Source organism: Pollachius pollachius (genome assembly GCF_949987615.1).
Source record: "Pollachius pollachius genome assembly, chromosome: 7".
NCBI classification, from domain to species: domain Eukaryota; kingdom Metazoa; phylum Chordata; class Actinopteri; order Gadiformes; family Gadidae; genus Pollachius; species Pollachius pollachius.
The window spans coordinates 908,212-932,207 of NC_136940.1; the positions used below are offsets into that span (position 1 = coordinate 908,212).

A 23,996-nucleotide genomic window follows, 5' to 3' on the forward strand; every position below is an offset into this window, starting at 1 on the left:
ACTAAGGACTACAGTCTGCCTGCTGTTCTGCCTCCCATAGAGAGCGAGAGAGAGAGAGAGAGAGAGAGGAGAGAGCGAGAGAGGGTGAGAGAGAGGGAGAGAGGAGAACGAGAGAGGGTGAGAGAAAGTGGGGAAAGAGAGAGAGAGAAGGGGGAGGGAGAGAGGGTGGAGGATAGAGAGAGAGGGAGAGAGAGAGGGGGGAGAGGGAGAGAGAGGGAGGGGGGAGAGAGAGAGAGGGGAGGGAGAGGGAGATAGAAAGAGAGAGAGAGGGGGAAGGAGAGAGGGAGGGGGATAGGGAGAGAGAGAGAGATTGAGGGAGATATGGGGGAGAGAGAGAGAGGGAGATATGGGGGAGAGATGGCCTTGGCGACTTCTTGCTGAAGCAGCCGTATTCTCTGTCGCGTTACGCACTTATCTCCCTATGTGCTGCTGATAGGGAGAGCAGGGCCCCGTCAGGATAGGTGATCTATTAGGACACAAACCCCCTGGCGTCCAGTCCATCACCCACTAGCTAGCCCGGTAGCTAGTTGCTAGTGGCTAGCTAGTAGCTAGTCCGGTGGGCTAGCCATCCCAGCACTGTGTAGAGCCGGCTACACGGTCAAACAGAGAGGTTCCTGCTAAGCAATGAAGCGATCTCTGCTCTCATATGTTGGCTGTCTCACTGTCCACCATTTACATCTACCTTCAGGGCGTTCAGTAGATGCTTTTACCCAAAGCGACTTACAATAAGTACATTTGTCAGAAGAAAGAGAAACTACTATATATTGCTGTCGGTACAGTAAGGATGTTCATAGAACCAAGTGCCAAGCACTAACCTTCACTAGGTTAACCCTTTCCCCGTACAACTAAGTATCTTCCCCAGCTTCTTGCTCCCTAGCTCCTTGCTCCCTAGCTCCTTCACGTCCTGCTGACCAGGAGGAAACCACCAGGCGCCAAAAAGAATCGAACGAACAGATATATCATTTTTTATTACAAATCGTTCTCCCCCCCCCCACATGCGTCGAGGTGACTCAGGGCCCCTGGGACCCCCCGGTGTGTGGGGTCTCAGGGGGTCCTGGCGGTGCTGACGGAGGCTCAGAGGACGTGGGACAGCAGGGAGGTGACGTAGGCGCACAGCAGCGCCCCCGACACACTGACCACCGCCTCCGCTGCCCCCTGCAGCGGCGGGGGGGCTCTCGGCGGAGGCCGGGGCCCTGGGGGGCGGCCCGCTCTGGGGGTCCCGTCGGGGGCAGGGCCTGTGAGGTCATGGTGCCGCGGTCCCCAATGGCTCCTCCCCCTCGCCCGTGGCCTCGCAACGCCGCCATCTGAAGGGCGACATCATCACAGGGTCAACATAGTTCGCTGGGCTAGCTAGTCCGCTGGGCTAGTTAGTCTGGCTGGATAGCTAGTCCGGCTGGATAGCTAGTCCGGAGGGCTAGCTAGTCCAGTGGGATAGCTAGTCCGCTAGGCTAGCTAGTCCGGTGGGATAGCTAGTCCGCTGGGCTAGTGTTTTAGTGAAATCACAAGTGGGCGTGTCCACCTAGATGTACGCTTGATAGATAAGTCCACAAGCCTAAGCAGAGGATTGTAGCAAACGTTGCCCATCTATCCATCATACATCTAGGTCAGGGGTGTCAAACATACAGCCCGCAGGCCGGATTCGGCCCGCGAGATGATTTGATCAGGCCCGCGACTTGTAGAGCATAAATTTCTGAGTATGTCAAAACAAAAAGTAAGTCTCTAGCCCATTCCTGGGATGAGTTATGATTTTCTAAAGAAATAACCAAAATGCTCACTCCAGCCGCTAGGGGGCAACCAAAATAAAAAAGGAAGGAATTCCACACATGTCCTTGTTTCACCACAAATAAGAAGTTATCAAGGGTGACATCCCCATTACCAAAATGTCTTTCTCAAAAAGAAGAAAAGTGGATTCAGAGTGCAGAGTTTTCCAGGAAAAATGGACTGAGAATTATTTATTCACAGAGGTGAATACAAAAGCAGTTTGCTTGGTATGTAATCAGCAAGTTTCAGTGCTCAAACAATATAATATTCGGCGCCACTATGAGACTCATCATAAAGAAAAATATCACCATTTGAAAGGACAACTAAGAAAAGATGAGATAGACTAATTGTTAGCTGGTCTGATGAAACTGCAGTCTACTTTTACTTTCTGCAGCGAGGTCAGTGATGCAGCAGTGAAAGCCAGCTTCCTTATTGCTCAAGAGATAGTGCAAGCATCCAAGCCATTTTCTGATGGTGAAAACATGCATGCTGAAGGCTGCAGAAGTCGTGTTCCCTGAAAAGCGATCTGCCTTTGCCAACATTAGTCTGTCAAAGAACACTGGCGCAGATAGGGTAACAGAGCTCTCAGGAGACTTGGGCAGCCAAATGAATGACAAAATCATGTCATTTATTGCTTTTTCGGTTGCAATTGATGAGAGTACTGATATAATAGATTTTGCTCAACTGACTCAACGTAGTCAGTTGAAGCTCAACGGACAAGCTCAACGGACTGGTCCTGTGCCGTCACCTGTAGTCAGCAGTCTACAGGTGGCGCACCATCAATGGTCGGGACAAAGGCAGGCGTTGCGACAAAATCCCGAGAGAAAGTACAGACCGCAAATGGGGGACAAGATTTTTGGGCATTTCACTGTATTTTGCATCAAGAAGCGTTGTGTTGCAAAACACAAAAAATGGATCATGTTATGAGTGTGGTTGTAAAAACTGTAAATTTCATTAGAGCGCGAGGTCTGAAACAGCGTCAGTTTGAACTGAGCATAAATTAAACTAAGCATCACTCATCGTTAACAAAGACACACTTGATTGACGTTGTGAAATGTGCTGCCACTCAGGATTTGACACCTGATATTGATGCACTCGTAAAGGCTAAAAGAAGCCAAGTTTCAGGAGCCAGCAGCAGCAAATAGACTGCAGTGAGAAAAAAAAAAGGTTAATCAGCAAGTAGGCCTGGGCCTAATTCTTGCAATGCTCTTTCAGAAATGTTTGCGCTCTGATGAATACAGATCTTTGAAAATAAGGTTACTTAGGTTTCATGTTAAAAGACAATGAATATTGTGCAGTATATCATTCTCAGCTTCAGTCGCCTACAAAACAGTTTGATCTGATGTAGCCTAATCTCATTGCTCATGCACTGCTATAACTTTTATGTTTGTTTATTTTAATTATATGTGCACATTTGCATTTTCAAGGCAGTATGATAGCTTTCTTCATAGCTCCCACATGAGTTTGTTTAGTGTGGTGAGTTGGTTCAGGTGTTCAGATGTAAAAATGTATTCACTCAACTCTATAAAAATAAACCAGTTGTTAATGAATGTGAAATGCATTTTATTTCAATTCAATTGGCCTATCTGTGAATAAATGTATTGTGCTTATATAGATCCTTGTGATCAGTGATTATGTAGGCTACAAATGTAGGCTGAATGATAAAGCATAGTTCTGTAAAACAAAGCTAAAGATTTGGAGTTGACGTAGGTTATTTTGCCATTATTTTACTGATCCGGCCCACTTGAGATCAGATGGGCTGTATGTGTTCCCTGAACCAAAATTAGTTTGACACCCCTGATCTAGGTGGACACGCCCCCTTGTCACTAGAACACAGGTAGAGGTGGAGTTTTAAACGGCATGTCCAGACCCACAGCTGGTGGCGTAACAGCACCCCTTTAAGGTAGGATCTCAGCCCAGCTGGAGTCAGGAGCACACTGGGAGCCCTGCTCTATAACCTGGGACATCCCGCCCTCTGGTGGCCGTGGGGAGTACTGACTCAGGCTCTGGAGACCTGCTCCAAGCTGTCTGATAGGACGGTCGTAAATGACCACTGTGTGTTAGTAACCAGGGACTCACCGAAGACCGCCTGGAACGGCATCACCATGGCAACCGCCGCGAGGCTGAGGAGTGCCGCGTACGTCTGGAAACAAACACAGAAGAGGACTTCAGCCCCACGCATCTCCTCATCAGGTTCTCACTGGTTCCTCTCCTTCATCTCCTCACCAGGTTCTAACAGGTTCCTCTCCATGCTCCTCATTAGGTTCTAACTGGTTCCTCTCCTTCATCTCCTCACCAGGTTCTAACAGGTTCTAAGACGTTCCTCTTCATGCTCCTCGTCAGTTCTAACCGGTTCCTCTCCTTCATCTGCTCACCAGGTTCTAACAATTCTCCATGTAGATGTTCACTGCCCTTATGTACTCATACATCCTGTATTATTACAGGATACATTATCTCCTTTCCACTCATGGTGCTGCTGGGACTGGAGGTGAGCAGGAGGGCGGTTCCTACCAGACAGATGGTGGCCGGGTTGTGAGCCATCCTCCTCCAGGCCTGCTGGACCCGCAGCCTCATCAGAGCCAGAGAACAAGGAGTCAGGCTGCCCTCAGCCTCCATCTCCACACACCTGCAGACCACCATCACACCCAGGGTTAGACAGTACAGAGACAGGTCATTAAGGATCAAGTAGGGGTTAGACAGTACAGAGACAGGTCATTAAGGAGCAGGTAGGGGTTAGACAGTACAGAGACAGGTCATTAAGGAGCAGGTAGGGGTTAGACAGTACAGAGACAGGTCATTAAGGATCAAGTAGGGGTTAGACAGTACAGAGACAGGTCGTTAAGGAGCAGGTAGGGGTTAGACAGTACAGAGACAGGTCATTAAGGAGCAGGTAGGGGTTAGACAGTACAGAGACAGGTCATTAAGGAGCAGGTAGGGGTTAGACAGTACAGAGACAGGTCATTAAGGAGCAGGTAGGGGTTAGACAGTACAGAGACAGGTCATTAAGGAGCAGGTAGGGGTTAGACAGTACAGAAACAGGTCATTAAGGAGCAGGTAGGGGTTAGACAGTACAGAGACAGGTCATTAAGGAGCAGGTAGGGGTTAGACAGTACAAGATCCACATGAGAAACAGCTCTGTCATTCCTTCACTCCCATGGTGAAGGGGTTACCTGAGCAGGATCTTCTCCAGCAGAACGTCCGGGTGATGGTGAGCGGAGACGTTGAACTGCCGCCGGACGCCGGCGGTCAGAGCGTGTCCATCCAGAGCCAGCGCCGCCAGGCTGAAGCACCCCTGGAGACCGGGATCATCAACACATCAGAGCCCAGAACTCCAAGCGGCTTCGTGTTAAACCTGGTCTAGAGAATAGATTCTGTTTGTTTTCCCAGTGTGTCCCGCTAAGCCACCGGAAGGTTAATTGGGGTTATGGTTGCCGCGGCGACGGGAGATTATGGCGTTACCTGAGTACTTCCCGCCGAAGCGGCCCGGCTGTACATGGATACGGCCTGGCCAATCAGAGTCGAGGACTCCTTGCTGCCGGCGTCCGCAGAGTTAGAGTGGAAGTAATCTCCCATTTTCAGCAGACCTGCAACCGTAGAACAGGAAGCTAGTGCTAAAACGATAGCACAGGGAGCTAGTGCAGTAGAACTAAAACAGAGGATCCTAGTTGAACAGAGCTACAATGTAAAAAAAAAAGAAAATAGAGCTAAAACAAGCATGTTAGTTCACTGGGGGTAAACATAGCAAGGAATGCTAGTTGAATCGTGCTAAAAAATAAGATGCTATGCTAGTCAGAAGAGCTCAAACAATCATCATTGGAAGCTATTTTAGTTGAGCTAAGGCAAAAGCGCAGGGAGCTAGTTCAGTCAGGCTAAAGCTAGCTGTTTGTATTGCTGGATTAGCCACCAGAGTCCCAAGATTCCATCGTTGTTACATCCAATAATACAGGAACAACAGAGTGCACAGTGTGGTCTTCAGGAACCTACCTGAGGGAGAGGGGTCGTAGTTCAACACTGAGTAGTTTGTGTATCTCCACCGGCACTCTGGCGTGAACTGCATCTCCTGGAACCCAGAGAAGAGATGTTCAAACACAGTGGGAGAGACAGGATAAGATACAATACAATAAAAGTAAAAAAAATAAGGAGAAGTATCCTTTAGATCCTTGTTTAAATATTTAACGTGGATAAATCGATAAGGTGGACTCATCTGGTCCATACCTCACAGAGGTGGGCGGAGTTGGCCTGGGCCAATCCGAGGCCGGTCTCAGCAGCGAGGAGGTAACCAACGAGAGCCTCAGCCCTGGGGGGGAGAGGGGGGTGAGACAGTGAGAGGGGGGGAGGGGAGAGGGGGGTGAGACACAGTGAGAGGGGGAGAGGGGGGGAGGGGAGAGGGGGGTGAGACACAGTGAGAGGAGCACTGAGGGGGGAGGGGGGTGAGACACAGTGAGAGGGGGAGAGGGGGGGAGGGGAGAGGGGGTGAGACACAGTGAGAGGGGGGTGAGACAGAGTGAGAGGAGCACTGGGGGGGAGGGGGGTGAGACAGAGTGAGAGGAGCACTGGAGGAGAGGGGGGTGAGACACAGTGAGAGGGGGAGAGGGGGGTGAGACACTGAGAGGAGCACTGAGGGGGGAGGGGGGTGAGACAGAGTGAGAGGGGGAGAGGGGGGGTGAGACACAGTGAGAGGAGCACTGGGGGGGAGGGGGGTGAGACACAGTGAGAGGAGCACTGGGGGGGAGGGGGGTGAGACACAGTGAGAGGAGCACTGAGGGGGGAGGGGGTGAGACACAGTGAGAGGAGCACTGAGGGGGGAGGGGGGTGAGACAGAGTGAGAGGAGCGCTGGGGGGGAGGGGGGTGAGACACAGTGAGAGAAGCACTGGGGGGGAGGGGGGTGAGACACAGTGAGAGGGGGAGAGGGGGGTGAGACACAGTGAGAGGAGCACTGGAGGAGAGAGAGGGGTGAGACACAGTGAGAGGGGGAGAGGGGGGGGAGGGGGGGCCTCTCTGTAATGGAGGACTTCTTACCGGGAGCCCGGGAGGTAGGCTCTCAGGGCGGTCTTCAGCGTGTGGCCGAGGTGTCCGTTCCTCTCCGACACCGTCTTCAGCTTCCTGCAGCACAGGGAGGGGCGGAGCCTGAGCCTCAGGCCACCGAGATGTGACACGCCCTACACTGCCTTCAGACCGCTGGGGCGTGGCACTCTACGCTGTTTACAGCCCGCCGGAGGTGTGGCCAGACGCTCGACACACTTGACAAAGAGCGTGTTTCAGTGTCTGGCCCCGGGGGGGTCCAAGGTCGGCACGCAGCAGCCTCCAGGCGGGAACCCCGCGGCGCCGACGCTGAGGCATGCAGGCACGCATGCCTGTCCCGGAGTCTGACATAAGTGGTACTTACATACTGTAGGTTACCACAGTATGTTACCCTGGTAACTCTGGCAGCCGTAAAACCGGAATGCGGCTCTCTGACTACGTTGCTGGTTCAGGTGGGGTTTGAACCAGCAGCCCCGGTTCGGGACGACGACCGCTGGAACCTGTGTAGCCGACCGGCAGGACTTCACTCCCTTACTTTTCCACCCCAGTCTTTCCATTGTTTAGCGTTACCCTAACAGGTTGATTCAAGCGTCGTCTTACTTTACAGATCTTCACACGGCGAAGGATGCTCACCTCACAGCGAGCTCCACATCTCTGGCCACGCCCCTCAGCGTCCCCGTGGCCAGATACCAGGCCACGTTCACGGACGCTGCCGCATGCCCCGCCCGTGAGGCGTTCATGAAGCACTTGAAGGCTGCGGTCTGCAGGGACGAGACAGGGTCATGATAGCATCCTGACCTGATGTCCTGTAACCCCGAACATCCTGTATGCCTACATTTACATTGAGCAGACACATTTACCCAAAGCGTCTTTTAACATTCACATATAAATACTCTTATAATTCATACACACATTCACACACCACCGGCGGAGTCCAACACGCAGGGCGACAGCCAGCTCGTCTGGAGCAGTCAGCGTGAGGCATCTCGCTCAGGGACACCTCGACGCTCACAGTAGCCGGGGATCGAACTAGAAGCCTTCCGGGTGTAAGTCAACCCACTCTACCTCCTGAGCTAAGCCGACCCACACATATCCTGTCTCTTACAGCAGTGGTTCTCAACTGATCTGGCCTTGGGACCCACATTTTTCATGGTCATTATGTCGCGACCCATTTTTATTAAAACCTAGCAAATTTATTTCTCTAAAACAATCACACATACACAATTGTAATCATGTTTTTTTACTTAAAAAACAAAACCTTTTTCATCCCTGCATACAGAGCTCTCTAGCAATGAGAAACTGATCAATCAATACTGCGTGCTGCTGATTTAGGTGAATATGAAAAAGATGAACATCATAACTGATCACACAAATATAATCTTCAAGTTGGCTTAGTAAACAGATTGTTTTTACTCAACAAGTGTTCAGTGAAGCTTTTCAGATAGTTGGGGATGTGCTTTTTTCCTGTCTCCTGTGCTTAGTCTGGGGTGATGGTTGACAGAGCTACTCTCAGATCATGTTCAGCGTCCAACCTGTTCCTCTGCTTGGACTTGAGCTGGACCAAAGTTGAGAAGCCACTTTCGCAGAGATAGGTAGTGCTGAACTTAGTAATTAAAGTGATATATAGGCCGACACATAGGAATCATAAGTCAAAACGGGCTACATTTGGCTGAATTATAAAAGGTATAAGTGGTCATTTGAAGAGCCGTTTGGGAGCCGAAAGAGCCGGCTCTTGTTGGTGAGCTGATCCAAATTATCCGGCTCACTAAAAATAACCTAAAATCTCATCTCTAATCAGATGGCCTAATCACTGGTACTATTTTTAGCTATTTCATTTTTTCTCCTACACTCCGCGACCCATTCAAAATGAGTCCGCGACCCACTTTTGGGTCGCGACCCACCAGTTGAGAAACACTGTCTTACAGGACACATTCAATATCCTGTATTCTGTCTCTGACAGGACACAGTCAATATCCCGTGCCCTATCTCTACCCGGAGACAGTTGATATCCTGTAACCTGTCTCTAGACATTGGCTGAATGGCGGTTGCAGGCGGTCCAGACCTGGTTCTTGCCCCGGTCGTCTGGGTGCTGTCCGTTGAGGTGGTACACCCCCAGGTTGTGCATGGCATCGTGGCTGCCATTGAGTGCAGCACGCTGGAAGTAGCCGATGGCCGCGCTGACGTTCTTCATGACGGAGGCGTAGTACCAGCCTACTGCGTTCAGCGCATCCACCGAGCCCTGGGGGCCAGAGATACAGCAGTTACACCAGGGTTACACCAGAGATACATCAGAGTTATACTAGAGATGCACCAGAGTTACACCAGAGTTACACCAGAGATACACCAGAGATGCACCAGAGTTATACTAGAGAAGCACCAGAGTTACGCTGGCTTCAATACAGCAGAGTGCAGCTCCTAGCCACCAACCATTTCTATCGCTTTCTCCAGGAGGCTCAATGATTCTGTCAGGTTCTTCTCGACTCCCTGGCCCTGGAAGAACATCTAGTTGTTAATATTCATTTCATTATCAGACACTTTTATCCTTAGAGCCAAACAGTGAATTAAGATACTTAGGTCATTTAGGAGCAGGTGGGCCCAGTGTTTATGTGTTTGTAGGCGTGTGCGATGGGGGCGTTGTGCGGCAGGATGCGTGCGTTCGGCTCCACCTTCATCAGCAGGATGGCATAGTCGTAGATGGCGCCAGCGTCCTTCATGCGCAGGGCGATTTTCCTGTACCACCTGACGGCGCCTGCCACGTCCTTGGTGACGCCGTTCTGCCCCCAGAAGGACATGGAGGCCAGCTTCTTCTGGGGACAGAGGAGAACCACAAGACCCCGGGTCAGAGGAGGGAGGAGGACTCTACAGGCCCCCCAGGGAGACGAACAGCCACGATACATTCAGCGAACGATGTAATAAGCACCATGAACAATGATGGGTTCTGTGTGAAATACACATCTGTAAGTCAAGGCGATGCACATCTGTATCCACCAGTCAAAGTACAAAAACGCAGATAGAGTGAGCAGCAACCTGGAATCTTGAGGGTCATCCAAAATAGTACTAAGCATCGTGTAGCATCTTATCCTAGCTATCTTTGTTGTGTACGGGGAATGGGTTAACCTAGTGATGGTTAGTGCCTGGCACTTGGTTCTGTGCACATCCTTACAGTACCGACTGTGATATATATTGTTGTTTCTCTTTCTCCGGACAAATTATGATAAAAGCGTCTGCTAAATGCCCTGAATGTAAAATAGAATGTGCTCCTTCTGCCTGAACACAGAACTCAGGGTGTGAGCTCACAAGTGTCCTTCAGTTGCTATGGATGGAGGCGTCCTGGGTGTAGATGAAGGTACCTGGGACTCCACATCCCCGCTGCGTGCCTTCATCCTCAGGAAGTGGAGCACGTCGCTGGATCCCTGCTCCACGGCCCGGAGTTGCTCCTTGTTGTCCAGGTAGACGTGTTCCACCACGTGTTGCTTTAGAGGAGACGTAGGGAGATGGAGGAGTGAGGCCAGCACCGTGCTTCTACCACTACTGCTCACGGGAATCACGGCGAGAAGGGAAAAACTAACACACAAGGAATAGCAAGGAAGAAGAATATGAAAGGACAAAGAAAGAAAGAAAGAGGAGCAATCAAAGAAGAGGAGATGGACAGAAGGCGGTGGTTGTCACCCACGTGGTCTCGGTCGGGCCGCTCGTCGTCGGAGACGGTCTGCGTGGCCGTGTTAGCGTAGCAGCTGTAGGCTACCTCCAGGTCCCGGGGGAAGCCGTCCAGGCCTTGGCTGTGCTTGTAGCCCAGGTGCATGAGGGCCAGGCGGTGGCCCCCCAGCCCACCCATCAGACTGTACACCTGACCCTGGAACCACACCACACCGGGGGGTCACTGGGAGAGCACTGGGAGGGCAGTGGGGGTCACTGGGAGAGCACTGGGGGTTAACTGGGGGACCACTGGGAGGGCAGTGGGGGTCACTGGGAGAGCACTGGGGGTTAACTGGGGGACCACTGGGAGGGCAGTGGGGGTCACTGGGAGAGCACTGGGGGTTAACTGGGGGACCACTGGGAGAGCAGTGGGGGTCACTGGGAGAGCACTGGGGGTTAACTGGGGGACCACTGGGAGAGCAGTGGGGGTCACTGGGAGAGCACTGGGGGTTAACTGGGGGACCACTGGGAGGGCAGTGGGGGTCACTGGGAGAGCACTGGGGGTTAACTGGGGGACCACTGGGAGGGCAGTGGGGGTCACTGGGAGAGCACTGGGGGTTAACTGGGGGACCACTGGGAGGGCAGTGGGGGTCACTGGGAGAGAACTGGGAGAGCACTGGGAGGGCACTGGGAGGGTACTGGGAGAGGACTGGGAGAGCACTGAAGATCACAGAGATACCTAATAAATCGTGGATATATCAGTGAACTCTCTCTGTGAGGTTAAGGAACAGGTCTGAGGACAGTGTGAGGTTTAGGAGGATGTGTGGGGTTTAGGAGTACAATGTAAAGGTTTAGGAGGACCATCTAAAGGTTTAGGAGGATGTGTGGGGTTTAGGAGTACAATGTAAAGGTTTAGGAGGACCATCTAAAGGTTTAGGAGGATGTGTGGGGTTTAGGAGTACAATGTAAAGGTTTAGGAGGACCATCTAAAGGTTTAGGAGGATGTGTGGGGTTTAGGAGTACAATGTAAAGGTTTAGGGGGACCATGTAAAGGTCTATGTGTTCTCTACCTGTTCCTGGTCAGCAGGATGTCCCAGCCCGGCAAGGTGGACTGTGGCCATCAGGAGGGGGGCGTGCTGGTGGCCGAAGCAGCAGGAGGCCTGTAGCAGAGCGATGAGGCCGGGAGACAGTCTGAGGCGAGTGTGGTCTGCGCTGAACATCCTCTTAGTGACGTACTCAAACAGGTGGTTCCCCAGTTCCTTCTCGCCCCAGGGTCCTAGCAAAGTTAACACATGTTGTAGTTAATAACTTAATAACGTTATGTTAGATGATACAGGGATACACAGGACAGTACTGGGGCACTAAGTACCTGAACGTTTTAATCACATAGTGTTCTATCATTTTCAATGCTCCTACTCTTTATCTGTGTATGGACACATTTGATGTGTTTGTCGTTTTCCAATCCAGGATTTATAAAGTTGATGTTATCTAACGTGTGGAGTAGCTCAGGCCTACCGAGAGGACACAGTCCCACTAAACCCCCTCCCTGTGAATCCATCCTTAATCCATCGTCAACATCGCATTACAGAGAGACAGACCTCCGTAACGTCAGCGACTCACGCCCAGGAACACTGGTGATCTTCAGACTCACTCCTTACCGGAGATTGAGGCCTCTGCTCGCCTCTGCAGGAACTGGAATAAAGTCCTGAGGTTCTGCTGGGCGCTCCAAGACCAGGTCTGGTCACATCTGGGTCTGAGGGATCTCCTCCACAAGGTCTCGTAGTAGGGGCGACACACACCTGGGATTATATCTTCGATTACCAAACAGCACAACGTGGTCAAACATGCGAATCTTTGACTTGAAATGGACCCTGAGAAAAGGATCCTGTCTGATATGTTATTGTTATGCATGCAATAGATAGTCGACAGTACGCATGGCTACTCCCGTGCTCTACCGCCTCTATTCAGTGTAACTTGTAACATTGTTCTGGTTCTAGTCAATCAGAGTCAAAATAGATAACGTCTCGTTCTTGTGTCACTCTGTTACTAACAAGCCATCCTTACAGCAGTACCTGAGGAGAGTAAAGTAAAGATGGCATGTATATGACATAAATAACTCTCCTTTGCTGCGCCCAACACATCATGGTTACCATGTTTGTTCACAGGACTTCTTCGCTACGTCAGTAAAACAGCGTCTGACCTTGGGGAAGCAGCGGCTCCCCGCGGTCCACGGCCTGGGAGAAAGCGTGCGTGAAGGTGGTGGTCTGCTGACAGCGGTGGTGGGCGCGGCTCAGCTTCTCCGGCGTGTTCCCCAGAGGATTCTCCACCTGTAGGAACGCTCAGACGTAAACCCCGGGCCGCACAGGAGCAGAGGAACTCGAGGACCTGGGAGGTCCGTAGGAGAGGGGACATGCACGTGCATGTTTGTTCCTGTTAATCAGCACTAGGCTACATTTCCACTCTGCACTCCCCTTCTAATTCATTCATTATTCTGTCTGTTCTAGCGTGTTGCGGTGACTGCGACTGGATGCCTGGACTCTCCTTATGGTTAACCCGCAAGCACCCCATCACCCATTTTAAATGTTTTGCCTGAATGTATGTCAATTATGGTACCCATGGCACTTCTGACCATCCCTGGAAGGAGGGATCCTCCACTCAGCGTTTCTTTTCCAGATTTCTTCCTTCCTGATTAAGAGAGTTTTCTTTTGCCCTCTGGGGGCCTAGGGTCGGGGGAGGGCGGTCATAAACACATGGCATGTTAAGCCCTTTGAGACTGTACCTGTGATTAAGGGCTACACAAATAAAATTCAACTGAATTGAGATGCATTAATGTCATCATTGTGTTACTCTGCCCACCTTCGTCGTTCCGAGGCGATAGACGACGGCCGGACCGAAGTAGCCGTAGATTCCCTGCATGTAGCGGCTTCCTCCCATCACGAAGTAGCCATCAGTGTCGTCGTAGCGGACGTTGCTCGTGAACCTTTCACAAGTCGGACAGAAAAAAACAGCCGTGAGTTATGAGTGAGGTGTGTCATGTGAAGAGTCAAATCATGCAGACGGTGCCTTTCATGTTCTACTCCAAAGTGCTCCTTCTCGTTGATCATCCTCTGTAACGCGCTGCACACCCATAGAACCTCCGCTCTCACCTGTACGTGTGTGTCTGGCTGTGGTTCTTCCACGCCATCTCCAGTTTGACCTGGAAGTGAGAGGAGATGAGGTGAGGCCGTGACACATGGGACGTATCCAGTGGTGTGTGTGCTCCTCTGGGTTCAGTTACACACTACAGCAGCTCGGAGCCACCCAGCCAGCGGCAAGCGTGTCAGAGATACGGCTGAAGGAACAGACCCTGGTGTCGCAGGGACGGAGTGTGTGTACCTCAGAGTGTGTACCTCAGAGTGTGTGGACCTCAGAGTGTGTGTACCTCAGAGTGTGTGTACCTCAGAGTGTGTACCTCAGAGTGTGTGGACCTCAGAGTGTGTGGACCTCAGAGTGTGTACCTCAGAGTGTGCGTACCCCAGAGTGTGCGTACCTCAGAGTGTGTACCTCAGAGTGTGTACCTCAGATTGTGTGTACCTCAGAGTGTGTGTACCTCAGATTGTGTGTACCTCAGAGTGTGTACCTCAGAGTGTGTACCTCAGAGTGTGCGTACCCCAGAGTGTGCGTACCTCGGCTTGGTGAACGGAGCAGTCCAGCCTGATCCACGTCAGCAGGGGCAGCGAGGCGTGAGCCTGGAAGGACTTGTCTTCACCGCTGGTCAACCGGCTCTGAATAATCAGCCCCCCTGGAGAGAAGTCACACCACGCTTCAACCCTCGTGACTACAGAGCAGGTCCATCACCCAGCACCCATCACACCGCGCTTCCTCCCCCCATCACCAGTCCGCTGTGATGCTCACCTGTGTTGGTCAGCATCATCAGCAGGGAGTCAAACTCCTGCTCTCTGTTGACGTGGAGCACGACGCCGCAGAGCTTGGACCGGCACCACTCCAGGAGGTAGATCCACACCGACACCGTCACCCTGACAACCGGGAACACAACGACGCTCAGCTGTCTTTCCGTGGCGATGGACACCGAGGCTGGATGGCGTCTGAACCAGCGTCTGTGACTGACCTCGTGGACCTCACGCCTCATTAGGAGATGTTAGGAAGAAGCTCTGACGAACACGAGTCAGCGAGTCACCGAGGACAAAGTGGAACCTCACATTCCAAAAAATCTTTTTTACAAGTTTTAGTTTGCATGCTTTAAATTCCCGACGTGTGTTAGCCAGTACCTTCATATAAATGAAGGTACTGGCTAAAGGAAGAAGAGTGCCTAATGTACAGTACTCTACTGTGATGTACTGTACTTTACTGTACTGTACCGTGCTTTACTGTACTGTACTGTACTATGGGCCAACCCAGACACGGTTAAAGGCAGACTAGAAGAAGGTTCCAGAACCTGGGCTGTGAGATGGCGTGGCGGCGCTGGTCCTCCATGACTCCGGCGGTGAAGCGGTGGAACGTCCTCACCACCCCGAAGCGCTCCCCAGTGCTCGCCGCCGGGAAGCGGAGGAGGTGTTCCACGTCTGCACCTCCACACAAACATAGTCAGGTTCATTTATAGCTCCTCATCACAGCCTCACCGGGCCCCGTGGTCACACGTTGAACAACACCTCCTCCCCAGAGGAGAGACATTTAGAAGGAGATAACAGAACAAGAAAGTCTCATAGGATTGCCTAGGAGTGAGGGGATCCACTCTCAAGGTTCTGGGAGATAAAGGTTCTAGAAGCTGAAGGTTCTAGGAGTGAGGTGATCCACTCTCAAGGTTCTGGGAGATAAAGGTTCTAGAAGCTGAAGGTTCTAGGAGTGAGGGGATCCACTCTCAAGGTTCTGGGAGGTAAAGGTTCTAGAAGCTGAAGGTTCTAGGAGTGAGGTGATCCACTCTCAAGGTTCTGGGAGATAAAGGTTCTAGAAGCTGAAGGTTCTAGGAGTGAGGGGATCCACTATCTAGGTTCTGGGAGGTAAAGGTTCTAGAAGCTGAAGGTTCTAGGAGTGAGGGGATCCACTCTCAAGGTTCTGGGAGATAGAGGTTCTAGAAGCTGAAGGTTCTAGGAGTGAGGGGATCCAGTCTCAAGGTTCTGGGAGGTAAAGGTTCTAGAAGCTGAAGGTTCTAGGAGTGAGGGGATCCACTCTCAAGGTTCTGGGAGGTAAAGGTTCTAGAAGCTGAAGGTTCTAGGAGTGAGGGGATCCACTCTCAAGGTTCTGGGAGATAAAGGTTCTAGAAGCTGAAGGTTCTAGGAGTGAGGGGATCCACTATCTAGGTTCTGGGAGATAAAGGTTCTAGAAGCTGAAGGTTCTAGGAGTGAGGGGATCCACTCTCAAGGTTCTGGGAGATAAAGGTTCTAGAAGCTGAAGGTTCTAGGAGTGAGGGGATCCACTCTCAAGGTTCTGGGAGGTAAAGGTTCTAGAAGCTGAAGGTTCTAGGAGTGAGGGGATCCACTATCTACGTTCTGGGAGATAAAGGTTCTAGAAGCTGAAGGTTCTAGGAGTGAGGGGATCCACTATAGGTTCTGGGAGATAAAGGTTCTAGAAGCTGAAGGTTCTAGGAGTGAGGGTATTCCACTCACAGCTAAAGGTTCTAGGAGCTGAATGTTCTACAAGCTGAAGGTTCTGGGTCAGGAAGGTTTGAACCACAATGTCTGCAGTCAATAGACATAGAGCAATATACTCTAACCATAGATGTGTGTAGGATAAGGTACTTCTGCCAGAACAATTTTGTCCTAATTTGGTGAAGCTTTCTCTCCATCCCAGCATGGTGCCAGGGGCTGGGTTCTCTCACTGTCTGCAGTGACGTTCTCCTGAGCTGCGGTGACGTTCTACTGAGCTGTGTTGACGTTCTCCTGAGCTGTGGTGATGTTCTACTGAGCTGTGTTGACACTCTACTGAGCTGCGGTGACGTTCTACTGAGCTGTGTTGACACTCTACTGAGCTGCGGTGACGTTCTACTGAGCTGGGTTGACGTTCTACTGAGCTGTGTTGACACTCTACTGAGCTGTGTTGACGTTCTACTGAGCTGAGTGTCAGACCAACGACAGTGTGAGACGGAGAGACGGCGGCCGTGTTAGAGGGAGTGAGGCAGTGCGGGAGGAGTGACGGCGGTGTGAGTGCGGTCCGACCTGCCCCCTGCGGACACTGATGCGTTGTGACGGCCGTGCTCCACAGCAGCCCAGCAGACCATGAGGGGCAGCCGGTGGGGGGTCTGGGGGGGCGCTGGGAGGGGGGCGTGACCCTCAGCAGCGCCGTCGCCCTCACCGCCGCGCCGGCGTACGACCCCGACTCTGAGCTGCCGTTCAAACCCGCCACCCAGGCGCGAAGGACCCCGCCGCGGGCGTCCACCACGTGCCGGTTGTAGAAGCCCCGTCTGAAGGCCAGTGAGGGGGGCAGCCGGAGCCGGGTCCGGCGGGGTCTGGGGGACCCGGGCCGGGCCCAGGTCCTCTGGAGGACCAGCGGGGGGGCGCCGGTGGAGCTGGAGACCTGCAGCTGCACCGTGAGGAGGCAGGGCTCCGTGCAGAGGGACCGGAGGGCCACAGAGTCCTGGACCGGGGCCCCCGGGGGCGAGACAAAGGTCACGGAGCTGCGGACCCCCTGGGGGGCCGGGGAGGACCAGGCTGGCGGGTGGAGAGCACACTGGGAGAGCAGAGAGGTCAGAGGTCAGCCTACCCACGCAGCAGGTTAGGGCCTACAGTGGAATGCTGGGCGGGAACCCGCAGCACACGCTACAATTAGCATAAACAACGGAACGGAAACATGTGTACCGGATGGTACCGGTGTAGAATAGGACATGTATGTCCGCAATATATCCATGATCTGTGGTTACAAAGAGTACATATTGTATTAACAAGTGTGTGATAACTGCCAGAAGGTAGCAGTGGCTGGCTGTGTTTAGTAAAAGTTCTACAGAGTTGAGTTATTCGTCAAACAGATTGCATCACACTGTCATCATGTAAAAGCCACAACTAATGCTTCATTCACGGGAGTAGATCCACACTGTTTACAGCTTAGGAGAGAGAGACAGAGATAGAGGGAGAGAGACAGAGACAGACAGAGAGAGCGAGAGAGAGAGAGAGAGAGAGAGAGAGAGAAACACAGAGAGAGAGCCAGAGACAGACAGAGAGAGAGAGGGAGAGAGACATGAGAGGGAGAGAGATGTTGGTGTTGTTGCCAGATGGGTGCAGCGTGGGTCTCACCATGAGCCAGGCCAGAACGGCGTAGCCTCCGCGGTGAGGCATCATCTCGCTGCAGGGTCGGGTTTCGCGGGGACGCGTGTCAGTCCAGGCGCGAGCAGAGGTTACAGGGTGAACGACGACCTCTCCAGAGATTAGAGTTCGAACTACGACCTCTCCAGAAGGCAGCGGTTCATCTCTCTTTGAGTGTTCTACGTGTGTCTCCAATGCCTTCTGCTTAGTCTATTGTCCTCAACACAACACTTTGCAAACTGGATCTACCGGTGCGTCCAGTGGGAGTTATTCAGCCGCAGGTCTACCGCTGAATTCCCCGACTCTGCCTGCTCCCTGGCGGCCTCAGGGCTTGGCTATCTGGGTTCTGATTGGCCGACTTCTTTTATAAATGTGTATATATACATATATATATCTATTTGATCACTGGGCCACTTCTCTTTGTTCACATTTGCATTTATACACCTTAACATACAGTGATGTACTGGAACTTAACCCTTTTTTGCTAGTACTTTGTATTTGTATTGTATTGTATTATCCTGTGTTTTCCTCCGCTGCTGGGCTGTTGTAACAAAGGTTTTTCCCCTCCGGGGGATCAATAAAGCTGTTATCTCTTTATCTTACTCTGTTGATATTTTGCCGGATGACCCTTTTTCCTTCAATGGGAACTTTATTTGTGTGATTCCCGTCAAAACATGGAACTCAGCAGAACCTGATCACCCGCCCTAGCTAATGAGCCGTAGGGCCCGCACGCTACCGTGGAGGTAATGAGTCACAGCTCAGCTGACGGGTGTTTCTTCAAGGCTGAGGAGGTGGGGGCGTGTCCACTGAGGGCCAGGTGTTTAAGAAGCCGCCAGTGTACCGCCAGGCATGCACTGAAACCTGACTGCAAACAGCTAGACACTGATAAGAGACCTGACTGCATACACCTAGACACTGATAAGAGACCTGACTGCATACAGCTAGACACTGATAAGAGACCTGACTGCATACAGCTAGACACTGATAAGAGACCTGACTGCATACACCTAGACACTGATAAGAGACCTGACTGCATACACCTAGACACTGATAAGAGACCTGACTGCATACACCTAGACACTGATAAGAGACCTGACTGCATACACCTAGACACTGATAAGAGACCTGACTGCATACACCTAGACACTGATAAGAGACCTGACTGCATACACCTAGACACTGATAAGAGACCTGACTGCATACACCTAGACACTGATAAGAGACCTGACTGCATACAGCTAGACACTGATAAGAGACCTGACTGCAAACAGCTAGACACTGATAAGAGACCTGACTGCAAACAGCTAGACACTGATAAGAGACCTGACTGCATACACCTAGACACTGATAAGAGACCTGACTGCATACACCTAGACACTCAGTTTAGACCACACTACATCCACCTCCTAGACACTCAGTTTAGACCTCGACACAGGTTTAGACATACACCTAGACACTTGCTCTGAACCTCACTGCCTACAGCCCTCAGTTTAGACCTCACTCATACACCTAGACACTAATAATAGACCTGACTACATACAGCGAGACACAGGTTTAGACATACCCCTAGACACTCGCTCTGAACCTCACTGCAAACAGCCTGACACTCGCTCTGAACCTCACTGCAAACAGCCTGACACTCGCTCTGAACCTCACTGCAAACAGCCTGACACTCGCTCTGAACCTCACTGCAAACAGCCTGACACTCGGTCTGAACCTCACTGCATACCCCTAGAAATGCAGCTCAAACGTGTCTCAGAAAACAACTAAGCAGCTGGTAAAGGATCTGGTGAATGACTCTCAGCAGCGATGGCTCTAGAGGACCTGTGTGGTCTGCAGGCCCTGGGGGGGTCTCTGAGGGGGTCTCTGAGGGGTCTCACTCCAGATCTGGGTCCCATGGGGTCTCCCAGAGATAAGAGAAGGGGCCGTTACGCTGGCGACGTGCCCCTGAGCAGCACCGCTAGTGTCTTAAGCTTCTCCGTTCCAGTGGGCCGGTATCTGGACCGCAGCCCCATCGACTTCGGACAGATGGCGCCCGACTCCGCCCCCACGCCCGACGCGTCCCGGTGGTCCGCCGGTGGTCCGGGCGGGCCGGACTCCGCCCCCGGCGCCGGGCCGGACCCTGCCCCCGGCGTCGTGCCCCTCCCCTTCCCCATGGCCCACGGGACCACCACGCTGGGCTTCCTGTTCCAGGGCGGCGTGCTGGCGGCGGCCGACACGCGGTCCAGCTGCTCCGGCCTGGTGGCGTGCCCCGCCTCCCGGAAGGTGGTCCCGCTGCACCGCCACCTGCTGGCCCTCGGCTCCGGCACCTCGGCCGACATCACCCTGTGGCGCCGCATCCTGGCCCGCGAGCTGCGGCTGTACCAGCTGCGGCACGGCCGCAGGCTCACCACCGGGGGCGCCGCCAAGCTGCTGGCCCTCATGCTGCACCCCTTCAAGGGCACCGAGCTGTGCGTGGCCGCCACGCTCTGCGGGTGGGACGGGGGCGGGGCCGACGGGGGCGGGGCCGACGGGGGCGGGGCCGACGGGGGCGGGGCCGACGGGGGGCCGCTGGGCGCCGCTGACCTGGATCCTCACCGCCCGGCCTCGGACTGGAGCGGGGAAGGAGGAGCTCTGGCCCCCGGCGTTGGGGAGGCCCCGGTGAGGGAGGGGGAGGGGCCCTCAAGGGGCGGGGCCAGGCTGTACTACGTATGCAGTGACGGGAAGCGCCTGCAGGGGGAGCTGTTCTCGGTGGGCTCCGGGTCGCCCTACGCCTACTCGGTCCTGGACGAGGAGGTGCGCTGGGGCCTCTCGGCGGAGCAGGCCGTGAGGGCCGGCCGCGAGGCCGTCTACAGGGCCTCGCGGCGGGACGCGTACTCAGGGAACTGCGTGGACGTGTTCCTGGTCACGGCCCGGGGCTGGAGCCGGCGGCCGCGGGAGGACCTGGGCGAGGAGTACTACCGGGAGGAGGAGAGGCTGGCGGAGGGCCTGAGGAGGAGGAGGGAGGAGAAGGAGGGCCTGAGGAGGAGGAGGGAGGAGGAGGTTCATTCGCTCCCAACAAAGACATGAACGCTGAGACCTGCTCTGGGAGACAGGGGCCCCGTGACGTGTGATAGATGCTGGGGGGCCCAGCGCCCGGCCCTGGAGGGATGGCTCCAAGCACCGCTACGACGCTACGTTATCTGGCGCAAGCTAGAGTCCTTCAGTGCTAACGCGTGACCGCCGGCCTTTAATAAAACACTCATGCTAATGCTAGGTCTTGTCTCTCTCTTTAATGTCAACGTTGAGGTCTTGTCTCTCTCTTTAATGTCAGTGTTGAGGTCTTGTCTCTCTTTAACGTCAGCGTTGAGGAATTGCATGTCTTTAACGTCAGCGTTGGGGTCTAGTCTCTCTTTAACGTCAGCGTTGAGGTATTGTATCTCTGTAACATCAGCGTTGAGGTCTTGTCTCTCTTTCACAACAGCGTTGAGGTCTTGTCTCTCTTTAACGTCAGCGTTGGGGTCTAGTCTCTCTTTAATGTCAGAGTTGGGGTCTTGTATCTCTTTAACGTCAGCGTTGAGGTATTGTATCTCTTTAACGTCAGCGTTGAGGTCTTGTCTCTCTTTAACGTCAGCGTTGAGGTCTTGTCTCTCTTTAACGTAAGCGTTGAGGTCTTGTCTCTCTTTAACGTCAGCGTTGAGGTCTTGTCTCTCTTTAACGTCAGCGTTGAGGTCTTGTCTCTCTTTAACGTCAGCGTTGAGGTCTTGCCGCTCTTTAACGTCAGCGTTGAGGTCTTGTCTCTCTTTAACGTCAGCGTTAAGGTCCGCCCTGGGAATGGAAGAATTGCTTTGCATTAAAATGTCGCTTGTGTCGCTGGTTCTCCGTCAGAGATGATTTGGGCAGAATGGAGGCCCACCCGCAACCCGATCTCCGATAAGAGGAGGATGAGGAGGATGAGGAGGCCCACTGCGATGAAGATGATTCAGGATGAATTTAAAATAGTGGGTCAATGGCAGACAGACAGGTAGGCAGACAGACAGACGGACAGATAGAGTGACTGAGATGAAGAGATAGAGAGAGAGAGAGAGCGAGAGAGAGAGAGAGAGAGAGAGAGAGAGAGAGAGAGAGAGAGAGAGAGAGAGACTTGAACATAGCGGGTCAGTGGCTCTGGGACCTTCAGAATAAATAATGCTGGGAGTGCGTGGAACCTCGGAGAAGGAAGAATAAAGTGAGATGTGGCCGGAGGTGAAGCGGAGCTGTGTTGAAGACCGGTCCTCTCAGACACGCTGCCTCTGCCTCAGGCTGTTGTATATTTAATCAAACGCTGTGAGAACAAACCCTGATGCATTTAGTTTAGTTTAGTCCCTGAGGCAGCAGTAAGTCTGTCAATCGAATAGTGGAAATACAGAGAGACGGCAGGACAGGGAGACAAGCAGACAGACAAGCAGACAGACATACAGAGAGAGAGAGAGAGAGAGAGAGAGAGAGAGAGAGAGAGAGAGAGAGAGAGAGAGAGAGCGTGGTAGAGAGAGAGATAGAGAGAGGGAGAGGAGAGAGTAAAGAGAGAGAGAGACAGAGACATAGACAGATAGAGCATGGTAGAGAGAGAGAGATAGAGAGAGAGAGAGAGAGAGAGAGAGAGGGAGAGAGAGAGGGGGGGAGAAAGAGAGAGAGAGAGAGAGAGAGAGAGAGAGGGAGAGGAGAGAGTAGAGAGAGAGAGAGAGAGCGAGAGAGAGCGAGTGAGAGAGAGAGAGAGAGAGCCTGTATGTGTATGGAGGGGGGGGGGGGGGGGGGGGGGGCGTATCCTCACGGAGAGGCTCTCCTTCTCACTCCAAGCCGTCCCCGGAGCGCTCAGGAGGTAAGACGCTCTCCTCTCTACTAACCGCGGATAGTATTATGGGATGGATAGACTCACATCATAACGGGAAAAATAGACAACGGTGCTGTGATGAACGGAGGACGTTTCAGGTTTAGCTTTAGTTTCTTTGCTCTTCCCTCGGTTCCGACCGTCGTTGGAGAAAGCTGTAAACTATCGAGGAACATTCCGTTAGAATCAGGCAACAATGTGGTGGTCGATGCCATGGGTCGATAGAGCTGAATTGTGACTAGTTCATTGAACTGATGGTAATTGGTGTGAGGTGTGAGGTTGTTGGAGCGAATATATCTAATGGCTCTGGTCATGTCGACCAGAGCCGCGTGTATTACAGATGCTTGTTCAGTCTACTAGTGTATCTACTTCTGCGTGTGTTTGTGCGTTTGTTTGTGCGTGCGTGCATGCGCGTGTCCACGTGCATGCATTCTTGCGTGTGTGCGCATGTGTGTGTGTGTGTGTGTGTGTGTGTGTGTGTGTGTGTGTGTGTGTGTGTGTTCGTATTTACGGTGGTGCGTGTGTTTGACTCATTACGCAGATGCATGTCAGAGTTACGCATCGGACGCGGCGCTCATTATGAATGAAGCGTCATTATGCCCGTCTCTCTTGTCTCGCGAGACTGGACAAGACAGGGTCTTGGCCGGCCAATCAGGTTGTGCTTGAGCTTTAATTGGGCGGTAGAACCAGGTGAGGGGTCTAGCTATCTAGAACCAAGTTGGGGGTCTAATACTGGGTGGTGGAGGGCTTAACCAGGTGACGGTTCTAGTCCGGCGGACCCAGGTTGGGGATCTAGACCAGTGGGACGGTCCCCAATGCAGCCTTGATATGGTGGTTAAGTTAAGGTTAGTGTGAGTGTGTCAGTGAGTGATGGGCGGTCTCCGCTCCTCTCGGACGCTGCAGTGAGTCACGTGCGGCGGTCTCTCCCAGGACGCGGTCCGCCCCGGGCGCAGCAGCTGGGCGGCACGCGAGGGGGAGAGGAGGAGGCACTGCAATAACACACACACACGCACACGCACACACACACAAGCAGACACACACGCAGACACACACGCACACTCACGCGCACGCAGGAAGGCAGGCAGGCACACACACGCATACTGGAATACACGCACACACACACACAGACAATTTACATCAGCTACGCAGACACGCGCTCACACGCATAACACATTTTCTGCACCTTCCATCCACACACATATATTCAAAAATAAACACACACATTATCATGTATGCAGAGATTCATGAGCACACACACACAAACACACACACATAAACACACACACACACACATACACATAGACACACACATGCACGTAGACACACATGAAGAGCTTACACACATAAAAATACATAAATATATGCACACAACACACACAATATCCTATATGCAGAGATTCATGAGCACACACACACACACAAATACACACACACACACACACACACACACACACACACATAGACACAGACATGCAGAGCTTACACACATACAAATGCACACATATATAAAGGATGCACC

At 52.7% G+C, this 23,996-nt stretch overlaps 2 protein-coding genes across 2 annotated transcripts; one reads left to right on the forward strand and one right to left on the reverse strand.

Moving 5' to 3' along the window:
- Window positions 1-970: 970 nt before the first annotated feature.
- Window positions 971-17,859, reverse strand: LOC307078079 (protein sel-1 homolog 3). Its single transcript, XM_079739681.1, has 24 exons — window positions 17,644-17,859; window positions 16,573-17,083; window positions 14,856-14,982; window positions 14,315-14,436; window positions 14,086-14,201; window positions 13,567-13,616; window positions 13,277-13,400; window positions 12,621-12,747; window positions 12,079-12,219; window positions 11,491-11,696; window positions 10,458-10,637; window positions 10,135-10,257; window positions 9,451-9,591; window positions 9,212-9,274; window positions 8,847-9,023; window positions 7,418-7,545; window positions 6,782-6,865; window positions 5,977-6,058; window positions 5,746-5,821; window positions 5,221-5,345; window positions 4,932-5,053; window positions 4,273-4,387; window positions 3,841-3,904; window positions 971-1,304 (listed from the first exon to the last, which is right to left on the reverse strand). Exons 1-24 carry the CDS (start codon window positions 17,686-17,688, stop codon window positions 1,075-1,077), a joined length of 3,279 nt encoding a protein of 1,092 aa, XP_079595807.1. The 5' UTR covers window positions 17,689-17,859; the 3' UTR covers window positions 971-1,074.
- Window positions 17,860-19,461: 1,602 nt separating this feature from the next.
- psmb11b (proteasome 20S subunit beta 11b) lies at window positions 19,462-20,700 on the forward strand (the record flags this gene model as incomplete). Its single annotated transcript, XM_079739277.1, has 2 exons — window positions 19,462-20,144; window positions 20,331-20,700. The coding sequence occupies 2 exons, from the start codon at window positions 19,462-19,464 to the stop codon at window positions 20,698-20,700; spliced, it is 1,053 nt and encodes a 350-aa protein (XP_079595403.1).
- Between the last annotated feature and the right edge of the window lie 3,296 nt (window positions 20,701-23,996).

Coding starts and splice junctions, on each gene's coding strand:
- LOC307078079 (XM_079739681.1), bottom strand. CDS start 17,688: ATGATGCCTCACCGCGGAGGCTACGCCGTTCTGGCCTGGCTCATG. Junction 12,220..12,620: donor GGAGCCGCTGCTTCCCCAAG/GTCAGACGCTGT, acceptor ATATAATCCCAG/GTGTGTGTCGCCCCTACTAC. Junction 5,822..5,976: donor ACTCCGCCCACCTCTGTGAG/GTATGGACCAGA, acceptor TCTGGGTTCCAG/GAGATGCAGTTCACGCCAGA.